The 16,979-nt window shown below is 37.0% G+C and overlaps 1 protein-coding gene across 1 annotated transcript in view; it reads right to left on the bottom strand.

Moving 5' to 3' along the window:
* Positions 1 to 6,877, bottom strand: part of TPH2 (tryptophan hydroxylase 2) — a 134,281-nt gene extending 127,404 nt beyond the window's left edge. The window contains exons 1-2 of the mRNA XM_043967865.1: positions 6,623 to 6,877; positions 1,221 to 1,361 (exon numbers count right to left, since the gene is read on the bottom strand). Of these exons, the coding sequence (XP_043823800.1) occupies positions 1,221 to 1,361; positions 6,623 to 6,727 (246 nt within the window). The 5' untranslated portion in view covers positions 6,728 to 6,877. The remainder of the gene's footprint in view (positions 1 to 1,220; positions 1,362 to 6,622) is intronic.
* Positions 6,878 to 16,979: the final 10,102 nt, after the last annotated feature.

The raw sequence follows: 16,979 nt of genomic DNA, 5'->3' as shown, positions 1-16,979 counted from the left end.
TCATATGGCCTTTTCTAGCAGATTCCCATTTGCAGTCATCTAAATCATATCTTTCCCACTCAACCAAGGAGTGCATTTGGCCTTGAATCCATTTTATCTCTGACACTAATTATTCCCAACCATCTATGAAGTGTGTGTAAATCAAGTGATTTTCAATGTCCAAAAAAAGACTTTTTATTGAAGGAATTTTTATTGAAAGGAATAGTATTGGGAATCCTTCCTAAAAATAAAGGCTAGTTTTGTAAAGTTCATAAGATTATAAGATTGATTTTACCCTGTAAGAGAACTGAGAATTCATATAGCCCACCCTTTCAATTTATAGATGAAGAAACTGAGAACAATGTAAAGAGTTCTGAATTGAGAGTCAGAGGACCCAAATTCAAATTACGGATTTATCACTTATTAACTTTGTGACCTTGGACAAATCTCTTCGTCTTTTTGGCCCTCCATTCTTCATAGTCACAAAAAAAGCAAGTAACTTCCTGTTGTGTATGAAATTAGTAAATAGCAGAACCAAGATTTGAACCCAAGTCTTCTATCTCCAACTTCATTACTCTTTCTGCAATATTAAGCTACCGGTAGTAATCATACTTTGTGGAAATCTTTCATTTTCTACACATCGAAATTGCTTAAAGAGAGACACCCCTCTGTATCTTTGTATTACTGCCCTTTCCACCTGGTAATAGGGTCATCATTCCCCAAAGATTGTCTGGATTTTAAAAAACATATTTCACATGATATTGGTTACTATTTTGTTGTTTAGATGATGAACACTACTTTGTTTTTGGAGGCAATTGGTCACAATTAGTGAGTATCTGAGGCTGAATTTGAACTCAGGTCCTCCTGATTCCAGGGCTGGTGCTCTATCTACTGTTTCATCTAGCTGCCACTCGTGAAGCCTCATAAAGCTCTCTTTCTTTCTTTCTATCTTTTTTTTTTTTTGCAAGGCAATGAGGGTTAAGTGAATTGCCCAGGGTCACACAGCTAGTAAGTGTCAAGTGTCTGAGGCCAGCTTTGAACTCAGGTCCTCCTGAATCCAGGGCCACTGCTTTATCCACTATGCCACCTAGCTGCCCCCAATAAAGCTCTTTTTCTCTGTACATTCCAATATCCATAATTATATCATCCCCAGAACTCCACTCATTCACTAAATCATGCTTCCCAAGAGATTACAGGTGCATAACAATGCACATGGCTATGTCGGGAGGTTTCGCACATACCTGAAAGAGCCGTAAGGCTTTTACTAATTCACCAACTTCATTTTTTAAAGAAAACACGACTGCAGTCTTTGCACTTTCCCCAGCAGCTTCATTCTTGCCACTACCTTTGTTGCCTTTCTTATCATCATTTGCTCTGTTCAGCTGTAAGAAAGAAGGGACAGAAAATTACAATCAGTCCTGGTATGCTCAAGCTGACAGGAACCTTACCATTCAGAGATTACTCACTCAATAACATCTTGTATTTGTATAGCACTTTAAAGTCTGCCAAGTACTTCACATATGCTATCTCATTTGATCTTTACAATAACCCTATCATTGTCCCTTTTTAAAGGTGAGGAAACTGAAGGTGATAGAGGTTAAATGACTTATCCAGAGTCACATGGGGAGTGCGTGAGAAAGAATTAGAACTCAGGTCTTCCTGACTCCAAGTCCAGCAGCCTATCCTCTATGCCAACAAGCATTTCTTAAGCACCCACTATATTCTAGGCACAATGCTAGGTGTTGGAAATACAAAGACAAAAATGAAACTGTCCCTATCCTCTCTCTTCCTTCCTAATTTTACATACAAGGAAACTGAGGCACAAAGAGGCAAAGTGTGAGTATAGGCTCACACAGTTAGCTAGTGACAGAGATGGGACCCACACGTAGGACTAACAATTCCTAATTGAATGATCTTTCCACCTGACTATGCTGTAGCTCATGAATAAATTAAAGATGGTATAGATAAGCTTCCCATAAATGAATTTATCAGAGAATCGAGACTATTACTGAAAGACAACTTAACATGAACAGAGCAATCAAACTCTGTCTAGATATTCTAAATACAGTTGAATTGCTCAGAACTGAAAATCAGAAATGTGACAGTAGGCTATTTTTGAGCCACTGGTTTTGACTCTTTTCAGCCTATCAGTAATTCAAATTTTGTTTTGTTTTGTTTTGTTTTGTTTTGGTTTGGTTTGGTTTGGTTTTTGCAGGGCAATGGGGGTTAAGTGACTTGCCCTGGGTCACACAAGCTAGTATCAAGTGTCTGAGGCCAGACTTGAACTCAGGTCCTCCCGAATCCAGGGCTGGTACTTAATCCACTGCACCACCTAGCTGCCCCCAATTCAAAATTTTTTTTAAATAAATTTGGGGGGAAGCTAGGTGGCGCAGTGGATAGAGCACTGGCTCTGGAGTCAGGAGGACCTGAGTTCAAATTCGGCCTCAGACACTTAACACTTACTACCTGTGTGACCTTGGGCAAGTCACTTAACCCCAATTGCCTCACCAAAAAAAAAATTTTTTTAATTAAAAATAAATTTGGATCCACTCTATCATTAAAAAAAAATCCAACTGTCAAGAAATGCTAAAAATTTTTCATTGGCTAATGTATTGATTTGTTTCTTTAACTGTACTTATTTATTGCAAGGGAAAGATCCCCTGGCAGTGGAGGTGGGGGGGGGGGAGAGTAATTGGAAACAAACAATGATATAAAAATTAAAATAAAAGAGCATCAATAAAACATTTAAGGGGGGAAGAATTACTAATTAGTAATCTCTGCCTTTAGGTTTTCTTTCCAGTTTGCATCTTATATTGAAGTATTAATAATTATTATAAAATTTTATATATCTTTTTACAGTTATAAAGCATTTCACATACTTCTCATTTATTCCTTTAAAAAATGAGTAAGGGGGCAGCTAGGTGGTGCAGTGGATAGAGCACTGGCCCTCGATTCAGGAGGACCCGAGTTCAAATCCAGCCTCAGACACTTGACACTTACTAGCTGTGTCACGCTGGGCAAGTCACTTAACCCTCATTGCCTGCAAAAAAAAAAAAATGAGTAAGCATTACAAGTATCATTGTACCCACTTTATAAATTAGGAAAGTGAGTTTTAGAGAAGTTATTATGTGATACAAGTTAATGAATTCAACAATATATTAAGCACCTACTATGTGCAGGGTGAATCTAGGCCACAGATCCTGTTCTATAAGATCTTTGGATGTTAGGGGAGTGGAAAAAAGACAGAAGATAATTACACAACTAACTCTAATACAAGGGAGAATTAGACAAGTGCAGTGAAGAGGTCATCACAAAGTGCTGTGAATGAAGGTAAAAGTTGCTTCACCTAAGGGCAAGGAGGAATCAAAGCAGGCTTCATCAAGAAGGTGCCACCTGAAATCGAGCTTGAAAGAAATTAGGGATTTCAGTAAAGATAGAGTGTGTGAGGTCAGGATAAGGAGAAAGCAAAGAAATAGAATAGGGCAGGATAAGAACAGGGGACAGATAGTGATCCAATTTAGTTGAACTGTAGGGTACATGAAGTATCAGATAAATCTTTTTAAAAGACCATTTGGAGCCACATTGAACAAGGTAGTAAATAAAGAGTTTACATTCTATCAGATTGGGAATGAGGAATTACAGAAGGTTTTCCAGGAAAGGAGTGACAATCAGAGAAGTACATCAGGAAAAGGACTCAAATTGCTTTGAGAAGGATGGATTAGAGAGGAGAAAGACTGGAGACAGAAAGACCCAGTAAGGAGGGTCTTAGAATAATATGTGTGAGAAGTGACGAGAGCTTGAATTAGAGTGGTTTGAATGGGAATACAGAGAAGGAAATGGATTTAAGGGATATGCTGGAACTGGAACGGGGTCACAGAAGAGATGAAAATGGATGAAGTCAAAGGTACGGGTAGAGGGTTAGTTTCAGCAAAGAAGGAAGGTCCTCAGCTTCTGAGAGGGAAGGGAAGGAGAACCATATGAGCAAGGATACCAACTGGTTGAGAGTAGTGAAAAGAAGAGTTAAGAGAAATTGTGCCTGCTGGCTTCAATTAGCTAAATAGGAGGCAATAGTGCAAAAGAAGACAGGGGTTAGTCCTTGAGAAGTGAAAAGAGGTAAAAGGGCCACGTGAGGAATGAAATAATATTATTGAGAAAATCATTCAATTTTTCATTTTTTGTCTTCGTTTCCTTCCCTGACCATCCTCAGCAGAATACCCTGCTTCTCAATCTATAGGAATGGAGAAAGGATCTATGATTTTATTGTAACAGGGAATTTCCAAGTGGGGAAACTTCCTCCACCAATGCAGATGGGCAGATGGGTTAACTGCTGTGCAATTTACAGTCTTAGGGAGTTGCCTGGGGCACTGAGAAGTTAAGTAACGTGCCCAGGATCACACAGTTTATGTTGACGTGAAACTTGAACCCATCTTACTTCTTGGCTCTGAAGCCAGTACACTACAGCACACTGCTTCTCTTCTATCTATAGTAGTTACTTAATAAATGTTTATTGAATTGACCAATGGATTTCCCAGTTGAAGACTGAAACCCAGGTCTTCTGACTTCAAACCTAGACCTCTTTCCACAGCTACAACACAGTGCATGAATTAAACCTGTTACTGAGGCAAATTCAAAAGGATCGAAGATTCATTATTCCTGTTTTTAAACTTTTTCCAACATAACTTGAAAGTAAACAACCATTTTATATTCTTCCATCTGACTATGCATGTGCCTAAATCAATAAAACCACCATTTGTAACTTCTGACTCTAATTTTATGCTGTCAATGGAGATCTAATTGCTACAATGCTGGCAGAGAGTACATTATCCGGGCCCACCTAAATTGTGTCAGTAGATAACAATTGAAATGAAGGTTAAAATCCAGACATGAAAAAACTAGATAACTAATCCTCATGAGCAAATAGAGGCATCTGTGGAACTGAAAGGGATTAAAACTTCATTAGCCATGCAAGATACTACAGTATGTGATTAAGTAATGACTAGTAGCTGGAATTTGCTAATGATAACGATGACAGATTCTTAGGAGTCAGAGCACTGTCAGAAATGAGAAGAACATGAGGGAATAAAATAACTTGCAAATTGCCTTTGACAGATGATGTAAAGTTATTGTAAAATTATGAACTGATGGTGCTCTCATCCAAATGCATACGGTTATGCAATATACTCACTAAGCTCTGACAATTAAGCAAGAAGAGTGGTTTCCCCCTCTGCAACTGAAGATATTAAAACATTTACAACATTCCCCTGCATTTTTGTAGGAACTAAAAGAATGTGTCTGTGGTAGGGAATTCAGCAAAGGATAATTTGCTATTCTCTTCTTTTGTCCCCATGCCCTTTAAAAAAATGTTTTTCATATTAACATTCTATCACGTCATTCATACTCAGTTTTTTAATCATCAAAAATTCATAGAAAAAAGATAAATGTTGACTTCATTATTTATGATTTCACAGAGTTCTAAATGTATGCTGGCTTTCGTGTTTAATAGTAATAGTCTATTTAAAGCTATTTTGAACTACAATTTCCTTATTACTTTCAATATCTGCCTCCTCATCATATTAAAAACATAATCCTAAATATTTAAGCTTCATTTTGGACATGAAGAGACTATAATTTTGTTTCTGTCTTTTCTAAGTTTAGTATTTCATTCTTACTTTAGAAATTCTTGATGTACTTGCTGGATCATTTCAAATATCTATGTAGAACTAAAATGCAAGGAAAGTCATTTACACTTATTTAGAATTTTTTAAAAATTGATTTAAATGGTTCTACAAAATACCATAATTACAATGGTAAAATTTCCTTGCTTTATCAACTCATTTAGAAGTAATAATGTGTAAGATTAATAAAGCCCTCTGGCTTATGCACAGAGCTAAGATAGTCAGATTTTTTTTCTCCCCACAGAATTAGAAATAGTTGATAAGCTCTGCTATTTCAATAGTGAAATATCATTCAATATTTTCACTGCATGAAAACCTAGATACATTTTCTTCCACTGCAGTTTCATCTTAAATTAGGACCTAAAAACATTTTGCTTTATTCTTTTTTTAAATTTTAAACAACTTTAAAACGAAACTGAGGAAAGGGAAGTACTTTCAAAATTAATCCAATCTTTTTCTTTCCAGTTTTCAAGAAGTTCCAAATCCAGCAATTATTACTGAAGATCATTTTGGAAGATTAAACGTGGAAAACAATAATTATGGACTTTAAAATTAGAGGGAGTTTGGGGAAGAAACAGCAATATACTAGTGAAAGTCCAGAAAATCTAACTCTGCCTTATTCCTCCTCATCAAGAATACCTATCCTAAATCTAATACACATTTTTCTACTCTAGAATAAGAAAGATTTCCTTACAACTTCTTTCTCTTCTTTTTTATAACTTTTTCAATCCCTTCCAAGTAACTTTCTGAAAAGGAATCAAGAAAAACGTGGAGATATGTTACTTTAATAAATTAGTATTTTAATTCATTACAGGAGGTGGTTTAGATGTGCTTTAAGGGTGTGTGCGTGTGTGTGTGTGGGCGCGTGTGTGCAAGGTCAACTAACCCACAAATAGACATTGTTGAGAACAAGACAGTCACCAGACTAAGAAATTCTCTCTTGAAAGTGCCAATCCCTTGGTACTCACTGTTAAGCTGCTGAGAAGCTGATGCTCTTCAGGCACTGCTGAATCCAAAGAAAGCCCCCTCCTTGCCCAATATTTACTAGAAAACATCATCATGGCTGGCTGCATGGGGAAATCTTTGTAATTTCCTTTCTCTACAGCAGGGGGAACCAGCGAACTGTGGCTAAGGCTGAGTCCTCAGCTCTAGCTGCAAAGTAGAAGAATATAAGGGAGGCTAGGGACGATGAGCAGGCTGCTCGGGCGCTGTCCAGAGCTTGGGTGCTGAAGAAGGAGCAGTGAAGCTTCTCTTCTCCCTGCTCTCTTTATATGCGTAACTGGGAACTGATGCAAGGCTGATTAGACAGAGACTCATTTCTGGCTGAGATGGCTACAGCCAGATTAAAGACGTGTGCGTTTAGTTTGTCTCCAACGTGGAGTTTTTTAGTTTTTTTTAAATTTCATACTGACCTTTTTGCACATATTGGGGAAACAATGCACAAGGGAGCTTTCTTTATACAAGAAAACACTTGGCCTAAGTTTCCTAATCATTTCTCCTCTCAAGGAATATTTGAATCCCGTAAGCCACCGTATTCCATTTGTTTACACATTAACATTTTTCTGCCTTAAATATCTTTTATTATTTTAGTGTGATAGCTCTCATAATAACATACACTCTTTCCCAGGAAAAAGATAATAATTGAATAAATATTCATTGATATAAACACGAGGCAGTTTTCTTCATGTTTCATACAGGGTACCTTTATTGCAGAAAAATTAGAATACTTGATTTAGCTATAAGTTGGATACTATAAATATATTAAACTTAAGGCTTCTTCTAGATACTATGGAAGAGGAGGGAACGTAAGATGTGAAAGTACTCACATATCAATCACCAACAAAAATAATGCTCTCACACTCACATAGCATATCACCTTTACACACTTTTCCCCACAACCTTGTAAATTACATAGTGTAAGTGTTATTATCTCCATTTTAGAACTAAAAGAAATGAAGTTCCAAGGATTAACTGACTGCCCATGGTCTTTCAACTAGTAAATAGAAATGTCAGTACTCTAATCCAGGTCTTTGGACTCAAAGTCAACAACTCTTTCTATTATAAATATTATTATCATTACTACTATTATCTGACATGTATATAGTGCTTCAAGGTTTGCAAGGGGAGGGAAAGAAATTAGGATTTTTTTTGGGGGGGGGTGAGGCAATTGGGGTTAAATGACTTGCCCAGGGTCACACAGTTAGTAAGTGTCAAGTATCTGAGGCCGGATTTGAACTCAGGTCCTCCTGAATCCAGGGCCGGTGTCTATCCACTGTGCCACCTAGCTGCCCCTGAAATTAGGATTTTTTTAAAGCACCTACTATGTGCCAGGCACTGTGCTAAGTACTTTACAAATATTATTTTATTTAATCTTCATGACAACCATGGGAGTTTGGTACTATATTATTCACCTTTTACAATTGAAGAAACTGAGGAAGACAGGTTAAATGACATGTATAGGGTCACATGGCTAAAAAATATCTAAAGCTAGATTGGAATTCAGGTTTTCCTGACTCCAGGCCCATTATCTATCTACTGTACCACCTGCCTTCCTGGGTGTAGTAGATAGAATGTCATACTTTACATAACTAACTCATACAATCCTTTTGAAAACACTGTAAGTGCTACAGTTATTATTAGTATTTTGCAGAAGGAGGTAATCAAAGATGTAAATGGACCGTCTGTTGAGAAGACAAGTTCTTTTGCTCACACTCTTGGTTGTGGTACCGTCTTTAATGCTTAAAATTACACTAGCTAGGCATGATCCTCTTCCTCACTGCATTCCATGCCATTTTCACTCTAAAAGCCTAATTAATATCTTGGAAAGTAATAATCCTGTTCAGCTCTAACCCACAAAGAGTAGAGTGGGGGGAAGCTAGGCGACATAGTGGATAGAGCACTGGCCCTAGATTCAGGAGAATCTGAGTTCAAATCCAGCCTCAGACACTTGTCACTTACCAGCTGTGTGACCCTGAGCAAGTCACTTAACCCCAATTGCCTCACCAAAAAAAAAAAAGAGTAGAGTAGGGCTAATACATTCATTATAGTGGATATTCTACATCTACCAAGGTGGCTTAAGACTACATAAACTCTTTGATAGATGCATCACATTGTTGGTTCTCATTGAGTTTGCAATTAACTAAAACCCTGCAATTATTTTTCATATGCATTGCTTTTAAGTCAAGTCTCCCCTATCCTTTACTTCTGAAACTGTTTAAACTTAAATGCAGAAATTTACATGTATACCTATTATTCAATGTCATTTTGACTGATCCCATATGCCAAGACCTTTTTGAGTCTTGATTCTGTCATCCAACATATCTATCCCTTCGAGTGTTGTTATCTAAAAATCTGAAATATTTTCTCTGTCTTCATTCAAGCTATTTAAAATGTTGAACATGATAAGGCCAAGTATAGGATTCTCTGGCATGGCACTAGATCTACCTCCAAGTTGACATACTTCTTAATCAAAACTTTGGATATGGTTGTTCAGCATTCTACAGATTCACCTAACAGCACTAGCATTCAACCCACATCTTTCCATTTTTTTCTATAAAGATAACACGAAACTTTGTTAAATGCCTTGTTGAAATTAAGATATACTACCTATTCCTCTATGAATTGATATGATTAAAGAAACCCTATCAGAAAAGAAATTAAAAGTAGTTTGGCATTAAATTAAATTTAATAAAAGAATTAAAGGTAGTTCTTGGCAAACACAGTGCTAGTTCCTACTCCCCATTTTATTTTCTAAGTACTCAAACCAACTTTGTGTAACATAATTAATGTAAAAAGTCATCTATCCTGACCCTTAAAAATAGAAACCACTAAATGGATAACAAACATGAAAACAACTGGATAGTATAGATAGAGAACTAGACATGGAGTCAGGAAGATGTTCAAATCTAGTGTCAGACATTTACTAACTGTGATCTTGGGCAAGTCATGTAACCTATCTTCCTCAGTTTTCTCAACTGTCAAATGGAGATAGCAATAGCACTTACTTTGCAGGGGTTTGTGAGGTATATGAGATAATATCTGAAAAGGGCTTATCACAGTGCCTGGCACATAGTAAGTACTAATAAAGGCTTATTTTTTATTTTTATTATTATTATTATTACATGAAGGCAAAAAGTGTCTAGGAGCAAGGGGTAACAGACAGGTTCATTTGAATAAGTCAATACTTCTAGTTCAGAGGTCATATTTATTTTCAGATATTTCAATTGTTGAGTTTTAACATAATAACTCATTAATTTTGTAATCCTAAATATTTGATTTTATGCTTTTAAAAATCATTATTCTGAGAAAAGATCCATAGGCTTTACCACACTACCAAAAGAGTCCATGACACAGAAAAAGGTTAAGAACCCCTGGTCTGGTTGCAAGTATCTCTCCTACCTTTCAATCAATCAGCCAATGAATTTGCAATCATCTTATAGTACCTACTATGCACTAGCATTATATCTTACAAGTTCACTCTGAAAATAGTTTTCATATATAGATGGTCATTATTCATAATAATGATCAAGAATGAAGTTATATGAACAAGGGAAAAATTTTAAACCACATTATATAGTTTAACCAAAAATATCTTTTTCTTTCATTTCTATTGTTTACTGCTATAGGACTGGAGGACATTTTTTAAAAGCAAAGGTCAAGGGGCAGCTAGGTGGTGCAGTGGATATAAAACACCAGCCCTGGAGTCAGGAGGACCTGAGTTCAAATCCAGCCTCAAGACACTTTACACTTACCAGCTGTGTGACCCTGGGCAAGTCACTTAACGCCATGGAGGAAAGATGGAGAAAAGGATCCAGAGGGTCAAGAGTGGCACCTGGAAAGTAAAAAGGGAGTATACATGGCTAGCCTGGGAACTTCCTTTAAAATGGAAAATCTTGGAGGAACTAACCAATCAGAGGAAGGGATTGCAGAGGCAGAGAGATCTTCCACAGTGAGAAGGCTGCTGGGAAATACTGAAGAAAGAAGTACAGCTCGGGTGCAATAAAGGCATTTAACTTTTGAGCAATTATATTATTTTCACTTTACACTTTAATTCATCTATAAAATGAGGGTGACAATAGCACCTGCCTAACAGGGTTATTGTGAGGATTGAAATGAGATAATGTATGTGAAGGGCTATGAAAAGTTTATAACATTAGGTAAATATGAGCTACTATTATTATTTTTTGAGAACAAGTATTATATAAATGTTATCTATTATAATTATCCATTAATAATATTTAAATGGAAACTGCTTCAGAAATCATCAATGTATCTTACACATGGCATTGCATTAATATTTATAGTTCTTCACCCCAATTAAAAAAATAGGATCAAACAGCCAAGCAATTTATGGCTTAATTGAAGATAATGAAATTGGGCTAATGGATAGGATGAGTGACTCATTTGGAATCTCAAAGTAAATGAGGCTGAGACTAGAACCCCAGGTTACATATCAAAATCAAATTTATAGGGGGCAGCTAGGTGGCGCAGTGGATAAAGCACTGGCCCTGGATTCAGGAAGACCTGAGTTCAAATTCGGCCTCAGACACTGGACACTTACTAGCTGTGTGATCCTAGGCAAGTCACTTAACCCTCATTGCCCCGCAAAAGGAAAAAAAAAAAAAACATTTAAAAAATCAAATTTATATTGTTTAGCCATGCCATAATCAACCATGCTTCCAGAGAATCCATGGTGAAGCATGCTATGTACTTCCTGACAGAGAAGTCATGAACTCAAGGTGCTGATTGAAATGTAAACTTTTTTGGACACTGTGAAATTTGTTTTGCTTGGCTAATGCATAGCTATAACAAGGGATTTGGGGGGAGAGAAAATATATTTTTGTCATTTGAAAAATAAAATTAAAAATTTTTTAAATTATATAGATCAGGCTGGAGATCTGATTGGAAAGGAGTGACAACAAGCCATTCCAGGGCTATGTGTACAGGGCCAGAAGTGTTTCAAGAAAAAGGTCAGACAAAGCACACAGCTATGCAATAAGGCAAGATTGTGTATCATTGTGTCTGTGTGAAGGTAATCGATGCAGTTACTCCAATACTTCAAAGAATCATGATTTTATCAATGTCTATTCTCATAAATCAACTCCTTTATAACTCAGTAGATGGCCTTCCACATTGGCTGTGCCTGAAAGATTCATGACCCTGTGGCCAGCCTGGTTATGAACCTCCCCAACTTAGCTAGATGGGTCCTTAGACAAGAGACATACGATCAATTACCAAGCCCTTATCCAAAGCTTTGCTGGTGTGGTAGAGCCTATAACAGCTTCTGTTGGAACAACCATTTGCAAACCCAAGGTAACCTCCACACCACAGTGAAATATTAGAATAGAACCTTAATGGAGATTCACATCCAATCCAATCCACTATTGTGATCTAAGCAAACAATTCAGTCAACTAGTCTAACCATTTTTCCTGTTTCATATGATTTAATTGAGGGCTGTGTTGGCATTGTGTGGACATTTCATTGTTGAGTTGGCATTGTATGAGATTTCATCACAATTTACCTAAATGGGACAAAAGTTCAAAGCATCTCTCTTTAAAGGAAAAGGATCAGAAAAATTGGTATGAAAAGATGGTCCAGGTAAAGAATCTAATTCTCTCTTTTTGTCCTTAAGGGGGGGCGGGGAGGGTGTTGAAGGGGAAGGCAGGAAATAAACATTTACACAGTGTCTGCTGTGTCCCAGGCACTATGCTAAGCGTTTTTTACAAGTATTATTTCATTTGATCCTCACAACAACCTTGAAAGGTAGGTGCTTTCATCCTTTGCCCAAGGTCACACAACTGGTAAATGTCTGAGGTCAAATTTGAACTCAGGTCTTCCTGACTCCAAGCTCAGCACTCTATCCATGACACCACCAGTGCAATGACCTTTAAATTGGACTAACAGCTAGACACAAGTCAACAATTATAGATTCATAGAATCTTTGAACTCAGAAGGGTGGTAAATATCACCTAGTCCCAGGGTTGGCAAACTGCGGCTGAATCTGACCCACCACCTGATTTTGAATGGCTAAGAATAGTGGGTTTTTTTCTTTTTTTAATTCTAATTTTATTTTAAGATGCAAAATCCATTCTTAGCTCATCACTGTAAAACAAACAAACCCAGGCCATTGGCCAGATTTGGTCCAGGGATTTTGCTGACTCCTGACCTAGTCTACTGTCTTCATTTCTTGAGTGAGAAGACTGAGGACCAGAGAATTAAGTGACTTCTCCAAGTTAAATAGAGACAAAGCCAACATTAGAACCGTCTTCCTGCTCCTGAATCCACTGTTCTTGCCACATGGTATTGCTTCAAATTAAAAAGTTCCAACATGAGGATGTTCATTGAGGAATTTTAAGAATGGCTTAATAATCTTAATTTCAGGCAACACTATTGCTTTGGTCCAATTTACAGGAGGCTGGAGGGCAGTCTAGACTTCAAGGATGGGAATAGAAGTCTACCGTAAACCACTATGGTCCAGAGAGTTCCATGGTAGTGGGTACCCAAGGAAAATAAGGCCAAGATCTATCATCACAAAGAAACCTCAAGGAAACTTCAACGAGTGTCTTTAAAATGCCTATTGTGTTCAAGGTACAGCACTGGAACACAACAAAAATTAAATTGTCTGATCTCAAGGAGCTTACACTCTGCTGGTACTAAAACGGGCTCTGGTATTACCCAAAGACCTGGTATATGCCAAGTGCAATGACAATTGGGAGAGGTTGAAATCCATGAACTATTATATTCTGTGCCTCAAAGGAGCACTGAGATATCTGGAAAATTAATGCTAAGATATAGAAATCAATTTTAGCACAAAAACTCAATAGAGCAAAACTTTTATTACTTCAGTGACACTCCCTAGTGTCCAATTTGATATCCAACAATGTAAGAGATGTGAACATCTTAGCATTCAAATAAGATTATACAGAAAAAATGCATATGCAAAGAGTGCGTGTCAAAAAAAAGAATTTATGAAGTAAACTAAAGAAATTTGGCTTATTATATTTAACCTGGAGAATCTCCTCTCCTGGGGGTGCTATAAATAGGGTAGATTCCTATCTTTCTGGTGTGAATATTTGTTGCTGGCAAGTATACATAAAATAAAGACAGGAATTTCGACTAGCTTCACCAAGTTTTGTTCTTCTACCTGGCTTCATCTGCATGTCAGTCATGGAGTTGGGGTAAGGAGTTTGGGAAGGATAATGGGATAGTCCCCCAAAATGGATTCAGGGACACCAGCTCACAGAGATTGTGAATGACAAGGAACTTTCTAACTCCAAGTCAAATATTTTCCTGAGAACAAGGATATAGAGTCAGCGCCAAATCAAGACAGTCAAAAGAATAGCCTTAATCTTAAAAACCTGGGATACTGTTGGCTTTTGTTGGTTGCCTGGCTGGATGTGGTGACTTGTAGTTATGACAATGAACTAACAAGGTTCTAGCCTGTCCTTGTCAAGAAAAGGTTTTCTAGGGGCAGCTAGGTGTTGCAGTGGATAAAGCACCAGCCCTGGATTTAGGAGTACCTGAGTTCAAATCCGGCCTCAGACACTTGACACATACTAGCTGTGTGACCCTGGGCAAGTCACTTAACCTCCATTGCCCCACAAAAAAAAAAAAAAAAAGGTTTTTTAGCTACTGTAATCTAGTAGACGGTAGAAGAACAGCATATAGCCCTGAAAACCAGAGAGTAAGAAGATTGTGAGAGAGAGCAGCTTAGCAACCACATGGCCAGAAGAGATGACCACCAGGGATATAATGAACAAATATCCAATAAACAGCAGAGATGATGATTCCCAGTAAAAGTAAAAATTAAGTCAATTCTTTATTTCACAGCGCTTCATTAATTCCATTTTTAACCTGTTAATCTTCTGAAGAACTAGGGGGAAAACTCCACCTTTCTCTTTTCTGTTTCTCTTCTCCCCTTTCCTTACCCTCCCCCAAGCAGTTGCCTTTGATGGGCTTTGTGTTCACCACTTAAATACCAATGGGCATCTCTTATTGCTGTTACCAGTTTGATCCACATGGTGGATTCTTTTAATGACCTATTTCAAGCTTTGCTCAAAAGTTTTGCTTATTTATATGAGCACAAGGGAGGGGAAAACAATCCGTTAACTTCAATTTCTTAAGGACAACAGTAGAAACTAGTGCTAAAAACTAAAAGACAAATGTGCTCAATTAAAAAAACTGTTTCCCTTCGAAAAGAAGAGAGGGGAGTAGGAAGAAGCTCTAATCCATAGTATCTTGGCACAACTCTCACACAGACACTCAGAAAAGTAATCCCAAATTCTAGGCACATTATGGGTGTGCCATTCGAAATCATAGCTCATAAGCTCAATAGCTTAGGTAGCTCACACCAAATATTTCAGAGATGCATTCATCGCACCTTTACTCTCCATCCATTTCACACCTCTAAACATCATCTCCAAAACTGTTTGAAACCTTGGCCCCATAAACAGGATTTTGCAGAAGGCCTTCTCACTAGGTCTCCTGAAATGTTCTATTTGTCCCAGGGAACCCTTTCTCTTGTTAACTGACCCATACAGGAACTGATTCAGTGGTAGTTATGATTACTTAAGCATACTTTTTCTTCAAAGCCAGTTCTAGAAATATATATCAATGTATTCTTAAAAGTGGCATTTATTCACTAAAAACCATCAGCAATTTTTTTACACAATGAGCCACTAGCTTAACAAGAAATGCACTTCCATAATTTTCTCTTATGTACTTAATGTTTGTATTATTAGCATTTTGCTATAAAACATGCAGATTTTAACTGCACATAAGTTGTTTGACTTGTTTACAGACGGCTATCTGTAAGGGGTCTTAATATTCATACTTATATGCTTTATTAACATATCTCTATCCTCTTTCCTTCCAAGTGCATGACACAATAGGGTTTGATTCTAAATCCCAAGTTGCCATGCTCAGTATTATAAATTAAGCAATCTAAAAGGTGCCATAATTTTTTTCTTGCTACTGGGGAACCATTTATTGTTCACTAGCGTGAGCAAGTAATGCCCAGGAAAGACATCTTTCCCAGTACAACCTAACAACATAGCTACTGGTGACCTGGTTTCTGCAGGATCGTGCTACAATATACCCTAATTTGCTAACTACCTGTTTCCGTCCCTCAAAATAAAATCTTTTATTGAATTGTCACAGCCAAAAGGAAAGCAGTGTGGTCCAATGAAAAAGGGATGAACTTGAAATCAGAGGAAGTGGGTTCAAACCCTACAGGTAAGTAATGAACACCTTGTGCAAATCACTTAACCTAGGTTTTAGTTTATATTTAAATTAAGGGAGTTGGACTACATGGCTCCTTCCAGTTCTCAATCAGGATTTTATTATCAAAACAAGATCTAGGCAATTTAAATAGCTTTCTAATTATACTACACGAATCTTTTACTTAAAAAAAAAATACTGCTCATTGATCCTAATTGGAAAACAGTAGAACCCTCTTCTTGTCATACTTTCTATTTTCCTTGGTTGGATAACAAATGAAAAAAAGAGAGGTGAGATATCCCAAGTTATATGGTTAAGCCAGCTGATCAAATTGTTTACTTCAACATTCTTACTTAAGGACTGTCTTTTGCCTCCTTTTATCCAAAGTACTTTAGCACAGTGCCTGACAACTACTAAATAAGTGTTTGTTGACTGTATTGGGGTTAAATAGCACAAAGAAAACAGCAGGTTTACTGTAGGTTTCTTCTTAATTTTAGGTGCAACAGGTTGAAAATGATAGTACTTATCCTTTGCAAGTTTACAGGAAGTCTGGAATAATTCTAATTCTAATGTATACTTTACAGTTGTGTCCTGAGGATTAGATCTGCAAAATGCCAAATTTAACAGGGATCACCATTTTTCTAAAATCCTGTTCAAGGTTTTAGTAGCTAGTAACTTTTTGTTTTCCTGAAATCTTTTGTTAGCTTTGAATTTTATTATTTGTGATCACCCCTACACATTTTTACATTGTTTTCAATCTGCATTGAATAGGTTATTTAAAACAGGAAAAATCTGTCATGACTCAATGGGACTAGTCCCTAAGCTCTTAAAGTGAAAAAAATGTAAGATAACATAACAACATATTAACAACCGATAATTTAAGATAACATAACAATTATTAAACCATTAAAATGGGGGTCCTAAAAGAACAAAAGCACCCATGCTACTCAAGAGAACAGACTTAAAACTTTACGAAAATTCAAATTAATTAGATAGTTCCATGAGTAAAACCAATCACCTACTTTAGCTCTCTAGGATTGTTTTTCATATTTGATCTTTATTGTGGTAGCCTTTCGGCAGACTATTTCATAATACTAAAAGTCCTG

This window comes from Dromiciops gliroides, chromosome 5 (assembly GCF_019393635.1).
Source record: "Dromiciops gliroides isolate mDroGli1 chromosome 5, mDroGli1.pri, whole genome shotgun sequence".
NCBI classification, from domain to species: domain Eukaryota; kingdom Metazoa; phylum Chordata; class Mammalia; order Microbiotheria; family Microbiotheriidae; genus Dromiciops; species Dromiciops gliroides.
Note: the sequence above shows the minus strand (reverse complement) of the source record. Positions and strands in the feature narration are given on the sequence as shown.